Source organism: Spea bombifrons, chromosome 2 (genome assembly GCF_027358695.1).
Source record: "Spea bombifrons isolate aSpeBom1 chromosome 2, aSpeBom1.2.pri, whole genome shotgun sequence".
Classification (NCBI taxonomy): Eukaryota; Metazoa; Chordata; class Amphibia; order Anura; family Pelobatidae; genus Spea; species Spea bombifrons.
Window position 1 is genome coordinate 135,097,722 of NC_071088.1, and position 18,910 is coordinate 135,116,631.

General features: G+C 47.1%; 1 protein-coding gene across 1 annotated transcript in view; it reads right to left on the reverse strand.

Moving 5' to 3' along the window:
- CLPB (caseinolytic mitochondrial matrix peptidase chaperone subunit B) overlaps positions 1–18,910 on the reverse strand; it is a 37,488-nt gene that overhangs the window by 11,627 nt on the left and 6,951 nt on the right. The window contains exons 5-7 of the mRNA XM_053456606.1: positions 14,962–15,090; positions 9,054–9,151; positions 3,346–3,460 (exon numbers count right to left, since the gene is read on the reverse strand). Coding sequence (XP_053312581.1) covers positions 3,346–3,460; positions 9,054–9,151; positions 14,962–15,090 — 342 coding nt within the window. The remainder of the gene's footprint in view (positions 1–3,345; positions 3,461–9,053; positions 9,152–14,961; positions 15,091–18,910) is intronic.

Below are 18,910 nucleotides of genomic sequence, written 5' to 3' on the forward strand. Positions count from 1 at the left end.
CAACTGATGAAGGTTTGGCGTCTTTCTGTATGGGGCCAGGATGGACAGGCAGATCAGGCCCCGCACTGTTCACAGCAGATGCTTTGCAGAAGTCGAAAATTGCTTTATGTTACACCAAAGTTTACATTAAAAACAAAAAAAAACTTAAAAAGACAAAAAAAAGACAATAAATGTCCTATTGGGGCGGAGGGAGGACTGCTTTATTTTGTGTATCTGTACTGGGCGATCGCAGGGGGCCGCCAGCCTCCTATCGCCTGGATTAATTCTCGGTATTGTTTTGCACAAATCAATAAGGCTGCAGTTATCGAGCTGCAGTTATCGGGCTGCAGTTATCGAGCTGCAGTTATCGGGCTGCAGCTATCGGGCTGCAGCTATCGGGCTGTCACGGGAGAAGAACTGGTTTCAGCCAATTTGTGAGAGTAATAAACGTTCTTTTAACAAATCTATTCATTTGAGGGCGAGCGCTCGGCCCTGATCTTCATCATAAACTTCTGTTACGGGACGGGTGAAAGGCTAAGATGTTAAAGGGACGTTTAAATCCCCTGCAGCCAGCGAAGAATTCATCCGTAAGAACCGTAATATCCATTCTTCACCAGTGAGGGAAACAGGATTTAGCTTTCGGAGATGCTGCAGCTGCAGAGCTGAAGTACATCACCCCAGCCCTGCCGTGCTCAGCTCGTCACACCAGTTTTGGTTAGTTAAAGCAGCTGATCGCTGGCAGGAAAGCAATCCTACGATCCTTATTATACATTTATATTTGATATTATTATAAATGTATATTTTATATTTTTATTATTATTTTATATTTTATATCATTATTTATATCATTATCTTTTATACGGCGCTAACTATTCCCACAACGCTTCTAACAGTCCATACATAAGGGTCTGACAGGACTAGAACTGGCGGACTAAAACGAACCGATACATTAGGTAACAAGGGCTTGGCTCGCAGGCTTGCAATCTACAGGAAGGTTAAGGCAATATAGGGTTAACCGGAAGAATCCACAAGTAGTTCTTCTACTCGATTTGGTAGCTCTGATTATTGGTAATTGGTTTTATGCATTAAAAATGAATAAAAAGCTTAGAAATAAAATAAGAACCCCCCCCCCAAGCATTCAATATGTCATCAACTAAAGCCAGAGCGTCAGGGGTATAGATGCAATGCGAGGAAGGTTTAATTTAGCGAAAGGGTGGTAGATAAGTGGAAAAGCCTCTCAGCAGAAGCGTTAGAGGTTAAATATGCATGGGATAGGCATATGGCTTCTGCATCTAAGACAAGACCAACGACTGATAAGGTTTGAGTCTTTACAGACTAGACGGGGGCCGAATGGGGGCCGATCTGCCGGCAGATTCTATGTTTCTATGTAACATTAACCAATTTTACTCATTTATCAAAAAAACTACAAATAGCTGACTGCTGCGTGATTTTGGGTAATAATATACATTTACTGCGTGCGGCCCCCATGAAATACACACAAGGTATGCTTCTGATTCATATTCTGTAATACTGAGAAATGTAGGATCTATTTTAATTTTTACCCCCCCCTATACACGTTGTACAGCGCTGCGGAATATGAAGGCGCTATATAAAACAATAAATAATTATAACAGGGGACAGGTTCAGATGGCTTCACTGCGATGTCTCCAAACGTCTCAATGTGACTGTTTAAGGCTCTGAAGACCAGACCGACGAGGTCTCTGGAGATGAATGAATTTAAAACGCCAACTTGGATTTCCGCACTTTTTTTGTTGTTGTTGTTTAAGGTCAGATGGATGAAATCCTCCCCGTCGCGCGGAGCGATGCTCTCGTCGCTGGAAGCTCGGGCCGATCGAGCCGTCTCGGGAAGCCATCTGCTCACCTTGTTGTGTCTGCCGCCCGCTTGGTTAGTCCATATGTCGGGACACTATGTACACAACATTAAAGTGGAAATCCATCTCCCACCGACCTGTCACCTGACACCGGCGGAGAAGAACCCCCCCCCACATACTGATGGCATCCTGCCTCCCGGGGGTCTTACTCACATTCATTTACAGCCGAGAAGGGTGTGAGCCCCTAAACCCGAAACGCCCCAGTACTGCACCGCCGTACCTCGGGACACTCTGGAGCTATGAAATAATAATAATAATATCCTGCTATTCCTTATATTTTTACAATCAATGACAATATCACCCCCCTTCATACCCTGTAGGTGCTGCTAAACCTGAACTCTTTGATCAATCCGCTCAATTATTTATTTCTTAACTGAGAAGATACGTGGAACAGCCTCCCAGCAGAAGTGGTAGAGGGTAACACAGTGAGGGGATTTAAACATGCACGGGATAAACATATGGCTCCTGGACCTAAGGCGAGAGAGAGAGAGCGATATCCCGCGGCTGCTGGGGGACCAGGCACATTTCCTATAATTCAATCAGGACCGGCATAGAGAGCGCAGCCGTAACGCTCACAGAGACCACCTGTGTCAGAACGAGACGCCGCCATTCATCACGAGCCGCCAATTAGCCGGTTCTGCTGCCTGCGGGCATGATGTGCTCTCCGGGAAACACATCATGCTACACGCGCGGCTGCCGTGTACATGGGTGCTGTGTATAACCGCAGCAGCCATGAATAATGTCTATCGCTGCATTTCCTTATCTCTGAGACACACGGCGACTGCTTTATACATCAGTGCCGAGTATGACGGCAGCAAACTCATCAACGTACTGTAAATAGCGACCTGCAGGCCATGTTTTGGTGGGGTGAATACACCTACAGACACGTTCCCACACTCCGTATTCACGGGGCCCCCGTGAGCTATTACTGGAGGGCCGTATAGTGCCGTAGAGACACACAGAGACGCTGAGCTAGGACGGGTCCTAAATTTAGAACGTGGGAATGAATTCCGGTGTGTATGAATGGCCCCGAGACGGCGATCAGTGTTTGTATAATAACGCCTTTCAGGGTCCTCATACTGAGTAGCTGAGCGGTTTATTTATTTAATCTTGTAAATTACTATTATTTTTTTTTTTTATCAATGAGCACAAATTCTGAAGCTCCGTAGAATCTTTAATCTTTAAGAGTTTTAAGCAGTAACCAAACTTCAGAGCACAGCAGCGCCACACGCTGGCAGCGAGAGGTACTGCAATAAGCTCATCTCTATCACCCAGATTAGTTTAAAGGGCCAACTCAACCTTTCTCAACCACTGTCAGATGCCCCGCTATCTATCAGGGGTCAACCCTTAGTAACTTTTTGCCCTATAGTGTGATTCCTACAGCTGAGACTCTTGAGAGGTGGCAGGGTGTGAAAAAAAAAGCATTGCAATGGCTACACCCTGAAAGGGTTACGCACAGGGGTAGAAGGCCTACCTGCGGCCACGGTGGCAATGGCCATCTCCTGCCCCACAATGTGCTCCTTCAGACGCTGCTCCAGGGGAAACCTCCGCCGCTCCTCCTGCTCCCTTCTCCTCACCTCATCCTGGAACTGCAAGGAAAAGAGTAACGTATAGGCTGGTAATGTAACCATGCGAGGTTCATATATATATATATATATATATATACACATATACACACACACATATATATCAATGCCTTATATATACATATATATATACACACGGTATATACTATACATAGTATATGGTATATATATATACCATACATCATGTTTAGCATATGGTTATCCTTACTGCATCCGGTAATGATAACAGTGGGCCAGTTACCAGCGCTGGAAAAAGCCACCAGGGCGCTGGGTTGTATGGCGAGAGGCATGAGTAGCAGGTGAGGCTGGTCAGGGATCCGCAGAGAATTGGGGTCAGTTCTGGAGACCCCCGTCCCCAGAAGGAGAGCTTAGAGGAGAGCTACAAAAATAGCGAGCGGTTTGCAGGATAGAACAGATCAGGAAAGTGTAAGAGATCGTAATACGTCAGCTTGGAGGAGAGAAGAGAGAGAGGACGGGATAGAAACATTTAACAAAGTAACAAAGAAATGTTACAACAAGAGGTCGTAACAAGAGGCTTAGATGCAATGTAAGGAAGTTTTACACATACGTGTAAGTGGGGTCCATGCGTGTAAGTGGGGTCCATGCGTGTAAGTGGGGTCCATGCGTGTAAGTGGGGTCCATGCGTGTAAGTGGGGTGGATCATAAAACCAGATAGTTGACTGAGAGGCTGGCAGTTTTCGCACGGTCCGGATTAATATTAAACTCCACGTGATTATTGATCAGTGTCAGAAAGATACATAATGTTTATTACAGCACCGCCGCCACCACCTCGGGACCCGACTTCTCCTGTCATAATTCTACATCGGTGTGAAATGTCAGCAATCCCGATGACGTCACCGGCGGCGTTGGACGGTGCGGGGTGATACGCGCCGAGCCAGGGGGGCAAGCTGGGTTCTGATGCGACGGGGCAGAAAGGAAGCTCTAAGGGGCAGAATGATATTGAATGGCTGACCGGTGTGTTATGTTGTGACGTGTGTCAGGGGTCACGTTTACCAGAGGAAAACTCCAACAAAAGAACGCTCCAGTACCTGGCCGGGAGCCGTGCGAGTTCCCAGAGAGCGAGTTAAGTTTGTAACAATAAGGAAGAGACTCCTGTGACATCTGTTTGTAATCCACACCTCTCTGGTTAAAGGTGAAAGGTATAAGTAAACCTAAAGTGGTCCCATTTAACCCCCCTAAACCCCTCTCCATTAATCAATAAAACAATGCATAAAGTCTAATGTGTTAACGTTTTGTAGGGTAGGTGAGATGTTTAAGCGAGACTCTGTGCCGAGGGGCATTTGGAGTTCACATCCAAAACCAGTTAAAAGAGCTTTGGAGACCTTTAACCCCTTAAGGACAATGGGCGGTCCCTAAACCCATTGAACACAATGCATTTTGAGCCCGTACATGTACGGGCTTTGTCATTAAGGGGTTAAAAAGGGCCGATCTACTGAGCGCAGCGTGCTTCTGTGTTATAAAGCTTAATTCAGCTGGACGTAATGTATCGTGATGTCAGGTGTACAAACCCAATACAAACGTGTACAATGTTCTGTACTAAATATGTAATATTATATGCAATTATATGTAATATGATTTATGTATATATGTATATATAATATGTAATGCTGCATTAATGATCATGGCCCGATCTCCCGCTAACAGCATGGAAGGCAGTGCCGAGCCACCACAGCCGCCATAAGATGAAGTATATGGGCTATGAGGTCATATTTTTATTAGTGATATTGCAGATGGTCTTGATGGAAAGGGATGTTTATTTGCTGACGACACAAAAATTTGCAACAGGGTTGATGTTCCTGGAAGAAGAAGCAAAATGGCAAACGATCTAGGAAACCTGGAAAAATGGTCAGAGCTGTGGCAACTGGCATTTAATGTGGATAAATGCAAAGTAATGCACCTGGGGCATAAAACCCCAAGGGCAGAGTATAGAATATTTGGTACTGTCCTAACCTCAACGTGTGAGGAAAGGGATTTAGGGGTAATTATTTCTGAGGATTTAAAGGTAGGCAGGCAATGCAGTAGAGCAGCAGGTAATGCGAGCAGAATGCTTGGTTGTATAGGGAGAGGGAAGAGCTCATGCTGTTGTATGGAGGACTGCTGAGACCTCACTTGGAGTATTGTGTACAGTACTGGAGACCGGATCTCCAGAAGGATATAGAAATGTTGGAGAAAGTTCAGAGAAGGGCTACTAAAACGGTTTATGGATTACAAGATAAACCTTACCAGGACAGGTTAAAGGATCTTAACCTATATAGCCTGGAAGAAAGACGGGACAGGGGGGATATGATAGAAACATTTAAATACTTAAAGGTAAAGGAAGAAAGTTTATTTAAAAGGAGAAATACTACCACAACAAGAGGACACAAGCATAAACTAGAGGGGCAAAGGTTTAATGGTAACATCAGAAAATATTACTTTACGGAAAGGGTAGTGGACGCATGGAATAGCCTCCCAGCAGAAGTGGTAGATGTTAATACAGTAAAGTCTTTTAAGCAAGCCTGGGATAGGCATAAGGCCAAGCTAGATATAGGATAAGGGCAAGTACTAAAGGAAAGTACTCAGAGGTTGGGCAGACTGGATGGGCCTACTGGTTCTTATCTGCCGTCACTTTCTATGTTTCTATACACTGTATATACCGCGCCGCTCAACAAGGACAGTGGTTGAGGAGGAAGCAGCTGGGGCACTGCCCTGCGTCAGCATCAGAGGTAAATACACAGTCGGCTGTTATAGGAGAGAGGGATAATGAACAACAACATTAACCACGATGGTCGGTCCCTCCTGCCTATTACAATACTTGGGAGCTGCCAAGGTAGGGGGAGAGAAGGAAGAGAGGGGGAAGAGGAAGAGAGGGGGGGGCGGAGAGAGGGGGGCAAAGAGAGGGAGAGAGGGGGGAGAGAGGGGGGGAGAGAGGGGGGGAGAGAGGGGGGCAAAGAGAGAGAGAGAGGGGGGGGCAAAGAGAGAGAGGGGGGCAAAGAGAAAGAGGGGGGAGGGGGGGAAAGAGGGGGAGGGGCGAAAGAGAGAGACAGAGAGAGAGGGGGAAAGAGAGATAGAGGGGAAAAGAGATAGATGGGGGGAAGAGAGAGAGGGGGGGAAGAGAGAGAGAGGGGAAAGAGAGAGAGAGGGGGAGAGAGAGAGGGGGGAAGAGAGAGAGAGGGGGGAAGAGAGAGAGAGGGGGGAAGAGAGAGAGGGGGAGAGGAGGGAAAGAGAGAGAGGGGTGGAAGAGAGAGAGAGAGAGAGAGAGAGAGAGAGAGAGAGGGGGGGGGAAGAAAGAGAGGGGGAGAGAGAGAGAGAGGGGGGAAGAGAGATAGAGGGGAGAGAGAGAGAGAGAGAGAGAGAGGGGGGGAAGAAAGAGAGGGGGAGAGAGAGAGAGAGGGGGGAAGAGAGATAGAGGGGAGAGAGAGAGAGAGAGAGGGGGGGGGAAAGAGAGAGAGAGAGAGGGGGGGGAAAGAGAGAGAGGGGGGGAGAGAGAGAGGGGGGGAGAGAGGGGGGAAGAGAGAGAGGGGGGGAAAGAAAGAGAGGGGGAAAGAGAGATAGAGAGAGAGGAGAAGAAAGAGAGAGGGGGGGGAGAGGGGGGGAGAGAGGGGGGGAGAGAGGGGGAAGAGAGAGAGACGGGGGAAAGAGAGAGAGACGGGGGAAAGAGAGACATAGGGGAAGAGACGAAGAGGGCAAGACACCTCGGGCTTCCAAAAAAAAAATTTAAAAAAATCAGTGTGTGTGTGTGTGTGTATATATATATACACACACTGATTTTTTTATTTTTATTTGTTTGGAAGCCCGAGCTGTCGTGCTTCTCGTTGTGTGCTCCGTGAATCCTGAGAAAGATCGCAGCGAAGCTCAGATCCGTCGATTAAGAAGGCCTGCAGGAGGGTCAGATCTTCTTGGTTCCCTCCGAAGAGAACAACTGTAAGGAAGAGGTGGGCAGCCACAAGACTTCTCCCACCTCTCCCAACAAACGACTGGAATCCAGTCCTCACTGCGAAGCAGTGCTCCAAAAAACGTCAAACTAAAAACGTGTCCAAGGAAAATCGTGTTCAGGCCGTGCATCAAAAGTCCGTGATCCATCGTAGTTAATAGGCACAAGTGCACCAACGGAAAGTGCAAATCGTGATAATAAATAGGTGTCCAGCCATATCCGTGAGGCCGAAAACGAAAAAATGAATTCACACGCATGCCTGTAAGGGTCTTGGAGTGAAGGGCGCTTCTTCTGTAGCGTTTGGCCTTCAGTGTTCCTCGGGCCAACACTTTCACAACCATAGGTGCAGGGCTGTGAGCGTGACCCAGAACTACTCTGGGGCTCAAGTGTACGCCTCGGGCTCCATGCCACCCCGGCCCTGAGGCCAGAGGATCAAGCCCCCCCCCCTACCACTACTACACTTGATCTTAGCCAATAGGCCGAGAAGCGATTATATATATATATATATATATATATATACTGACGTCCAGTTACAGCGAGGGATGCGTGATAGTTATTTTTCATTGCAAGAAACAAAGGCGAGCGGAATTCCCCCCGAGCTGCGGGGACGGAGATAATGGATGCGGAAAGGTTTACTTTCTTCCAGGAGAGGAGAAATCACTTTATCGGGTCAGCAGCTGTTTGCGGGAGAAGGAAGTTGGTAAAACAAATGTGTTGCTGTCAGCGGTGCATGCAAATAAAATCTATGTGCGATTTGTCTTTAAATACTCTCGCCAATTCATTCCGTGCCTGTGATTAAAATGAGCCATAAATTCCCGGGGAGTCCCAGTAGAGAGCGGATACAGAATTGCTAGCTGCCAGCGGACCGTCCCCCCAAGCTGGCTGTTCATCATGCGCCGGCGACACGCCGCTTTATGGCTTTATACACGGATTCCAGTCCCGGGCAGACGCAGATATATGGCGGCTGCTCTACTCTTCTAAACCGGCAACATCACACCCACCGCAAACTAAACAGCAGCTACAACGTCGGGCTGGCTTCCTAACCTGCGGCTGGCTGAGCAGGATGGGAGTTGAGGCCAGACAGCCGCTTCAAAGGCAGGATCTGGTCACAAGATAGTCTTTAAGTCACAGTCCACATTGCTAATTCAGACATACAGTACTGTGCAGAAGTTTTAGACAGGTGTGAAAAGTGCTGTAAAGTAGGAAGGCTTTTAAAAATAGACATTTATTTGAGTGAACAGAAGAAAAATCTAAATTAAATCAATGCTCGGCGTGATCGGCCTTTGCCTTCAAACAGCATCAGTTCTTCTAGGTTCACAAAGCCAAGGATTTTGGAGGCATATAGTTAGGTGAGGAACAGCCAGACTCACTCACAAGGTGAGGTCGCTGAAGACAGTTTAATGTCAAAAGTCATTCACCGTGGCAACACTCAGCACAGCAACAACCCACAAGGTAGCTATACCTCTTCTGCACCGCCTCTACCAGGCAGAAATGTCAAGGCAGACCCCAAGCTTCTTTGAAGAAGCACAAAGGAATGGGCCATGCTGAGGGCCGTAGGCACGGTGGGCGGCCAAGGAAGCTTAGTGCAGCAGATGAAAGACACATCACGATTACTTCCCCCCCGCCCCATTTCTATAAGCCCCGCCCCTCGCACGCACTGACCTTGGTCTCCCAGCCTTGCAGTAGTTTTTTCAGCTCTCCTTCTCGCGCGTAGTCGAGGGCCATGTGCCCCATTTCATTCTTCTGCATGGGATCGGCACCTGCAGGGCATCCAGAGAGGTGGGGCAGAGATTAACATCATATACCTGGGCATGAGCATCTCTTCTCTTTCCCTTATTTCTAAACTTGAAACTTAAAGGATCGCTCACATTAAATGCATATAAATCAGTGCAGGGATGGAAAATGTAATTTAATGCCTCCTCTTTAACTTAAACAATACTAATTCCCCTTTAAAGACACAGCCCAATCCCCATTAGTCTTCTTCATAACCAGAATACATGTGATGGGCGGTCGCTACTCTCATTGATTTCCAGGGAAGCATTACGATGTATGTGCCGGGAAGCATACTTAGGTACACTTCCTGCTACCAGTAGACGCAGCCATGGGGAGGAGCTTAATGAGAGAAGATTCCCCCTAATGGGTCAGAGTTATATATCGTACATAATTCTAACAAGTACTTCAAAAACGAAGCTGAGCGCCCAAGTAGCACCTAACTCTAACATTTAAAGAAAAAGAAAAAAAAGCTCTTTTTTGGGGGGTTTAAACTAAAAAGAAAACTTCTCCTTGGCCTGCAGAATGCTTCTGTGTGAGATACTCTGCAGAGCAATTCGGCTCCAATAACATGTTCGTCTGTTCATATCCATCAAGAACCAGTAAGGGAAACTGGTGTTAAGAGAAGAACCACTGCGTGCCCATTAATGCACGCCCCCCAATGCCACAGCAAACTCGTGCATGCGCAGACCCAACAAAAACACCGTTTAAAATTCTATTGTGGTCGGTGTGAGTATATATTCATGAAAAAAGCGTCACTTTACTATATGTTAGAAATCCCTCCTCTTATAAGAAAAATCACTATTGTGCTTCTGTTGTTTTCCAAAACTCATTTAAATGGCTTTGCACATTTGCATATATTTTTTATAGATGCAGGCGCAAAAATCTCACAAAGGGGGCATTAAAACAATAGCACTCTACAAACACCCCCTACATGACTTAATAGCAACATATAGAAGCATGTAGGTAAAGGCGTCTTATCGACCTCCCGGCAGCTGGACAGCCCTTTAACGACGAGCAGAACTCCAGCGCACACAGGGTTAAGCGCGGCTTGCCCCAGCCTTTTGGGGCCCAAGAAATAAAGGCCATTGATCAGAGAGCCGAGCTCGGCTGTACCGTGCCCAGGACAGGCTGACAAGAGTGATCACTTAGCAGCGATTGTGCCGTTAAGCTCTCCCCGTGATGACAGCCTAGGGGCCCGGACGTCATTCCCGCCGCGCAGAGCCAAGCTGCTCTTTTTCAGGATCGGATCGATAGAAGCGGTCCAATATTAGCTTAATCCCCCTGTTAATGGCCCCGACGACTTGACTAACTGCCGTAATAATTGATAGAGCTTGACTAGCGAGGGCCGATCGATCGGTCAGGACCGGCAGCGAACAAATATTACACTTTCATAAATAACCCGTCTCCGTCTATCGCCGAAACAGGACAAACTCGCTCGGATTTATTTTAATACGGCCTGTACCGGACCCAATTCCTTTATTTTTTAGCCAGCTTTTAGCTCGATACAATTGTTGCATTTCATGGGAGGAAAAAAAATGTAACAGTTTATATTTGCTACTAATTTATTATTTTATTTTTAAGATCCATTCACTTGATACAATTGTTGCTGTAACGGGAAAAATAAAATTACAATGTATAATTTATTCATTCATTTATTTATTATTTACTATTTAATAAAATAAATTGGGTGGCGGTGGGGTTTATAACGCCATTCAATATGGCTAAAAATTTTAACGCCATTTAAAGCAAAAAAAAAATAAAAAAATTATATATTAATTTAAAAAAATACAAAAAATAATCTATATTTATTAAAAAAAATACACAAAATAATCTATATTTATTAAAAAAAATACACAAAGGGAAGCACACTCTTAAAGGCATTTAGATTATAAGTTACATTTAGGGGGTCTCATGGGATAAATAGAAACACGGACTTTCCCCTAGAAATGGGAAAAAAAATTGGGGCAGTTCTGGCTGCTTTGGGGTAAAAAGGGCATGGGTATTAACCCTCTGAGCAGCAGTTACACACCAAGGTATATACCGGCCTTGGACTCTCACATTTTGCTGCCGTATCGTCGTAACGGAGAAGCACAATAGCCTCTTTTAAAAAGGACGGGGAGGGGTTAAACAGAGAGGACCAAGCTGCCTATTGTATCCATGCCGAGGGGGCTACAACCTTAAGACCCCTTAACAGACCGGGCAATTAGTCACCACCCACAGTGAGACCCTGTGTTGTCGGAGGGGGGGGTGGGCACCTGGTTTGCCCCCCCAGGCACTGTATTTATCTCTCAGCCCCCCCCCCGCGCAGGCATTAGCAAGCCCGGTTTTATAATATTTGATAAATGGCACGCCGGCTCGTGCCTCTCCTCCGTGCCGCAGCTGGAGAAGGTCACTCATTGGGGAAATATGTTTCTGTCGGCTCTATTGAAAAAAGTTTATCGCGGTGACAGGCCGCCATTACTCAAATGTTATTAACTCCGTCCTCTTAACGATTTGTCTTTGGGCTCCTCGGCCTCCCGGATACCTGTCAATAGGTCCGGTTAGGATACGGGGGGCTCTGCGCTCGATGGCCGCCTCTGTCCTTCGGCGTCGGGGGGCAGAAGGGAATCGCTCGCGAGGTGAGGCGTTTGGTTTCCGGCTAAGAAAGGGGATAAGTTGCCCCGGTGATAATAATGCGGCCATCCACGGGCTGAGTCGCTAGAGAGGGGGTAAGTCCGGATGCCTGGAGGTAAGCGAGCGAGCAGGTACGTGGATGGTGGCCTTACTCTGAACGAATCAACCCGCTGGGGACAGCCAAATCGTTAGCCGTCCGTCACGCTCGCTTAGAATGAGCCAAATTGTTAGCCGTCCTCCTCACTCGCTTAGAATGAGCCAAATCGTTAGCCGTTCGCCTCGCTCGCTTAGAATGAGCCAAATCGTTAGCCGTCCGCCTCGCTCGCTTAGAATGAGCCAAATTGTTAGCCGTCCGCCTCGCTCGCTTAGAATGAGCCAAATTGTTAGCCGTCCGCCTCGCTCGCTTAGAATGAGCCAAATTGTTAGCCGTCCGCCTCGCTCGCTTAGAATGAGCCAAATTGCTAGCCATCAGCCTTGCTCGCACCAAGTGAGTCAAACAGATAGCCGCCAGTCTTGCTCGCTCGCTCCAAGTGAGCCAAATCGTTAGCCGTTAGCCATCAGCCTTGCTTGCTTGCTCCGAGTGAATCAAATCATTAGCCATCAGACTCGCTTGCTCCGAGTGAGCCTAACTGTGGCATTACGCTGAGCAAAAATAAGCAATCAGAAGAAGGGAATGATTAGCGAGCAGCCATACTCACTCTGAACAAATTGAATCGCTAGAAGGCAGACTTTTACAGGCTCTAGGCGAGCTAAATCATTAGCGTTAAGCCTCGCTCGTTCTATACGAGCCAATCCACTGCCGTCAGCCTTACTCAGCTCGCTTGAAAACCGAGAGGTTTTATACAACATTCAGCCAAAGAGTTCAATGAAAAAATAGTAAAGTTGTTTGGTTTTCAGGCGCAAACTAGGAACGCGCTATAAAGATTATTAACCGCGGCAGCTGCTCGCCAGAACATGCTGAAATCCGTCAATACGTGGAATCGGAGCGCAATACATCCGATTTATCAAACAGGCTGAACTACAGCAAAAAAAATTAATAAAAAAAGAGGAAAAAAAAGCCCAATTAAAATATACACGAGCCGCTCACACTATTGACCCAAAGGAATGATAAAGTGAGGCAGCTGATATTAAACTGGAAATAATAAGCGTGCAATTGATCTGCGGGTAAATTATTGCACCAGCCGGTCTCTTAAATTGTGATTTTTAAACACTGATTATATCGGGACTAGTGATTTAGTGTTTAACGCAAGAAATTGTACAGCGCTGCAGAATATGATGGCGCCATATAAATATATATATATATAATACTAATAATAAATTCCACCCCAATAATCACTGAATTTCCGTTACATGACCCGTATTATTTGTTTTGGGGTACTTGACCTATATTTTTCCCTACAGGGGGGATATGGAGCCCCTGCCTTCCCCAAGGGAGGGCCAAATCTTCTGGGGTCTCCTGCAGTGAGGATCCGTCCCACCAAAAACTATCTTCAGGGACCTCGCTCCACTTCGTATCGGTGGGCAGACATTCCGGGTCTTGGAGTAAAAGTCTGGGTAAACGCGCAGGGCACATACCGGCTGGGAACGGGACGGGGCGAGCGTTCTTTTAATGCGGCCCGATTTGGGAAAGAGGCACAGGAAGCGAGGAGGAACCCGCCAGCACCCAACGCATGATACCCTAATCGGTTGAAGGAACGGACTTTCGGGAAGGACATGGCCCGAGATACCCAGGAATCCTAATTTAACGAGAATGAGCCGACGGTTCCTTTTAACCCACCGTATACTTCCCTGTCTCCTGGGGGAGTGGCTTCATAAGGGGGTGGAGCTAGCAATTAGCTATGGCAGCTACAGAGTGGTGCCATATACCCTTAAAAGCAGGCGAGGAGCAGGAAAGGGCAGACAGCCCCCCATCCCGGGTGTGTTTACGATCTTTGGTCTCCATAGCTGACTGTCTGCAAAGCATGCAAGAAAGACGCAAGAACATGCAGCTTACTTCAAAGCTTTATCTAATCTGCATAAAATGTACTGAGCGGCGGGGGTTAACCCGGTAACGCGGTTTGCTTCAGGCTCGGCACGTGGTTATAAACTCCGTATCGATCCCTTTTGCGGTGCTGTAAATTTTGCAGGCGATGATTAAAACCATATAAAGCGCGATGAAGTCTGCCCGCCGAGTGACACCATACCGACCACCGCAGCGCTGCGCTATATACATTATATTACACCTCGCAGCCATAGGACTCTTAACCCGGCCTGCACTTTGCAGCTCCCATGATGCACCCTGCCCACGTTTACTCAATAAGCCCGCAGCAGGCAATTCTTTATTTTTTATGATTCTTCAGAAAACTTTTCCTTGTAACCAACATGAAACACACGCAACATCACGTGTAACATCACGTGTAACATCACGTGCAACATCACGTGCAACATCATCTGAACCCATATGGATACTCTTTGGCGATGCTACTAATCAATAAAATAAAAAAAAAGTTTCATAAAAAAAATTATATATAAATAAATATCAAAAATATACAAAGAAAATCAACTTTTTTGAAAGAGTGATTAAAAAAAAATACACAAAAATATCTATATTTTTCCATCGGATTATTGGATTCTGGTAAAGGGAAGGTCCAATGATCCTTTTTGAGATTTAAAGTCAGAGACTTAAAAGGAACGTGAATCCTATCCTGCTACACGCTACCACTTTCCAAATGCGGCTCCTGATCCCGGCTGTGACCCCACGGTACAGCACAGAACACATCGCCTGTCACCTCGTACCGATGATGTAGAAAGACAAAGAGCTTTGTGTTAACCTGTCACTTAAACACACGCTTCTGTGATGGAGCTCATTACCGGGGTATTCGTAGCGGTTAAGGGAAGATCACCTTTTATCTGGGCAGAGTGCCGGCGGCCCTGCGCGGACAGGATCCATTGATTTCCCTTAGTGCGCGCCGGCCGGCTATGATGTCACCGTAATGAGACAGATCTATCATCCGGTATATAGCGCAGCCCTCGGCCTCCAATGTATACACTCGGCAATCAATGGACCCAGGGCCGCTGCCGGCAACAAGGGGACGTCTCCTAAAACAACTTATTACATGACGTGTATCCGTATAGCTGGGGCCCGGGCGGTATATTATATATATTACATATTATATATATATATGACGGGCCGAGCGGCACTCACCTCCCTCAAGCAGCTCCCTGACCGTAGCGTAATCGTCGGCCAGGACGGCGTAATGCAGCGCGGTGCAGCCGCGGAAGCTCGCCCGGGAGTTCAGCCGGTTACTGAACTCGTCCTCGCGCGTCACAAGCACTGGAAAGAAAAGGAGAGCAGAGCATTGAGCGAGCGCGGCCATTCATACCGACCATTTCATCAAACGTGTGAGTAGGGTCCCCGTTATGGACGCATGGAAACGCCAACCAGCACAGGTGGCTGGAGAGAATAAAGCGCGTCCGGGCATGAGCAAAAGGTTTCTTTTAGGGTTAAATGGATACGATCGTCCCTGCTCCGGGCTCACTTGGTATTAGGAGAGCCCCTGGCAGGGTCTGAATTGGTGATTAATTGATCTCCATAGCGCCATCGTATTGTGCGGAGATGTACAATGGGAACAGTGTTAATGGCCAAGAACATTAAGCGGTGATCAGGACTCTGAAGAATCATTAGATTCCAGCCTGGAGGGGCTGGCCGGGCCGCGACCTTTAACCCCACGCGGGTCACGGACACTCAGTGATCCTTCCAAACCGGACTCCCGGCAGAGAAGGTGACTGCCTCCGAGGGGCACGCGCCACGTAAAGGTCCCGCTCCCTGCGATGGTTATAAAGTGACCAGCTCTGGCCCTGTATAATGTATAGATCAATAAAAAAAAACTCATTCACTGATTGAAATATGCTTTATACAGGGCCCTCCAAGCTATTCTTGGACTTGACGCTCCTTGGCGGCCCTCAATGATGTAAAGTGAAGTTGGGTAAAAACTCTCACTGGGATTGGCGCTGCGTGATGTAAAGTGAAGTCACGGAAACGAAACAGCAACTCTCCTGCTAACTCCCTCTTTAGTTAATAAGCCCCTAACCGGGGCAGGGATGCAAAGGTTTTCCTTTGCACCAAAGTGTGCAGACATGGAGAAGCGACTGCTCATCGGACTGCTCCTTAGTACATCTCCCCAACGAGGACAGTGATACGAGGGGATGTATGGGGAGGGTGGGTTTAAAAAGTGACTCTCGGGCAAATAGTCTTATCACCATAGCAACCAGTGGAATGGTCATTGGACCACTTTTCAAACGTCACGCTAGGTTTGATGCTTACTAACGCCGGGGCACAATCCGCTGCCCTGGGGGTAAAGCGACTGATAATAAGACTTCATAAGAAAGCCCGGCTTTGGATACTGACAAAAATGTGGGTTTTATGTGACCTCAAACTGCTATAAAACGTGTCAAAACGTATCATATCTTTGCTTTCAGTGTGCATGCGCATATGCGTGCGTGCGCGTGTCTGTGCGTGTCCGCGCGTGTGCATGTAGACATTTCGACCTATGTATTTGCTTGCTAAATGTATAAATCAAATTCATAGCTGTTTAGGTTACTATTTTTTTTTTTAAATCTTTAACGGCCAATAAAGTGCCCAAGATAAACTAAAAATAAATAAAAAATTATTATTATTAAAATGTTACATATTAGGGTCCTTTTTTCTGTACTCGTGCATTTACAGCTCTGTTACAACCTCACGGAGCTGCCCGGAGTATTTTACGGCTTTATAGCGGTTGTCGTGGATCATCCCGGCACCTTAAACCGGAACGGCAGATTAAAAAAATAAAATAAATAAAATAAAAATAAATAGTAATTATTGGTAATAAGAGAAATACGCTGTCCCCGGCAGCTTAGTCTCCGGCACGGACGGGGTTAATGCGCAGCGCTTGCGCGGCGGCCGCAGGATGAGTGCTGCGTGTCAGGGAAGATGAATTTGAGATACTAGGCAGGAGTGCGGTGATGAGATTAAAGCTTTCTTATTACGGGGGGCGCGTGTCTCTTCCCGGCGCCCTCCCTCGCCGCCGTGACAGCTCAGCCATCATCTGTAAGAGATGCCGGAGCGAGACATTATGATGGGAAACTCGATAAAGCGTCAGGGGAAGCCTCTCCCCCCATCCATCACCGCCAAGCCTGGAACGTTTCAGCTCGCTGCCGGCCCCCCAAGACGTCTGCAATATATTTCTCCTGACGCTCCGGTTTTATGAAATATAAATATGTGCGCGCGGGCGAGAGACACGGCAACAAGCCCCCCCCTCCTTTGGGCTTACACTAGCATCCAAATACAGCATGTTCTATGGGGGGGGGCGCCCCACAGAGCTGACACTCTAACGATGCAGGTTTAGGATCTTCCTCCTTAGAATGTCCCTCTCTAATAAAGAGATTGCAGAGCAAAACGTATCAATAATGTAAATCTCCTGTGTGAGTAGTAGATAAGTGGAACAGCCTCCCAACAGAAGTGGTAGAGGGTAATACAGCGGAGGATTTAAACATGGATAGACATACGGCTCCTGAATGTAAGACGAGACCAACGACTGATCAAGGTCGTTACAGCAGGAGAAACGGGCGACTGGACGGGGTTACCTTCTATCTTCATGCAAACTGCATGAACTTCTACGTCTGAGGTTTCATGCCATAAACAGGAAGGTCCTGTATAGATGGAACCACATAAACCACCGTTCAAAAGTTTTATATATATATACTTTACTGTTCCAAAGTTTGGGGTCGCTGAGCTGTTTTCATGGAAAACAAAGACATTTCTGGCTGTAACATCATTACAAAAGGGTTTTCCAGCCATCAGTTATCCTTTTAAACTTAAACTTAGATCAATGAACACAACGTGCCATTGGAAAAAAGGAGTGATGGGAGTGATAAAGGGCCATTGAAGCACAGGAGTGATGGGAGTGATAAAGGGCCATTGGAACACAGGAGTGATGGGAGTGATAAAGGGCCATTGGAACACAGGAGTGATGGGAGTGATAAAGGGCCATTGGAACACAGGAGTGATGGGAGTGATAAAGGGCCATTGGAAAAAAGGAGTGATGGGAGTGATAAAGGGCCATTGGAGCACAGGAGTGATGGGAGTGATAAAGGGCCATTGGAACACAGGAGTGATGGGAGTGATAAAGGGCCATTGGAACACAGGAGCGATGGGAGTGATAAAGGGCCATTGGAACACAGGAGTGATGGGAGTGATAAAGGGCCATTGAAACACAGGAGTGATGGGAGTGATAAAGGGTCATTGGAACACAGGAGTGATGGGGGGGATAAAGGGCCATTGGAACACAGGAGTGATGGGAGTGATAAAGGACCATTGGAACACAGGAGTGATGGGAGTGATAAAGGGCCATTGGAACACAGGAGTGATGGGAGTGATAAAGGGCCATTGGAACACAGGAGTGATGGGAGTGATAAAGGGCCATTGGAAAACAGGAGTGATGGGAGTGATAAAGGGCCATTAGAACACAGGAGTGATGGGAGTGATAAAGGGCCATTGGAACACAGGAGTGATGGGAGTGATAAAGGGCCATTGGAAAAAAGGAGTGATGGGAGTGATAAAGGGCCATTGGAGCACAGGAGTGATGGGAGTGATAAAGGGCCATTGGAACACAGGAGTGATGGGAGTGATAAAGGGCCATTGGAACACAGGAGTGATGGGAGTGATAAAGGGCCATTGGAAAACAGGAGTGATGGGAGTGATAAAGGGCCATTAGAACACAGGAGTGATGGGAGTGATAAAGGGCCATTGGAACACAGGAGTGATGGGAGTGATAAAGGGCCATTGGAAAAAAGGAGTGATGGGAGTGATAAAGGGCCATTGGAGCACAGGAGTGATGGGAGTGATAAAGGGCCATTGGAACACAGGAGTGATGAGAGTGATAAAGGGCCATTGGAACACAGGAGTGATGGGAGTGATATTTGTTCCATTATAAGAGGTTGCGCACAATGCGCACAACAGGGACGGTCTCTCCCCTGTTCCTCCAATCGGGGGAGAGTGTCTACGCAAAGGCTTCCCCATTTTTGCGGAAGTCCATGGATAACAGAGCTGATACCTGGAAGAGGCGGGCGAAGAAATAAGACAGAAGAACTAAAAGAGGCAAGAGAAGAAGCAG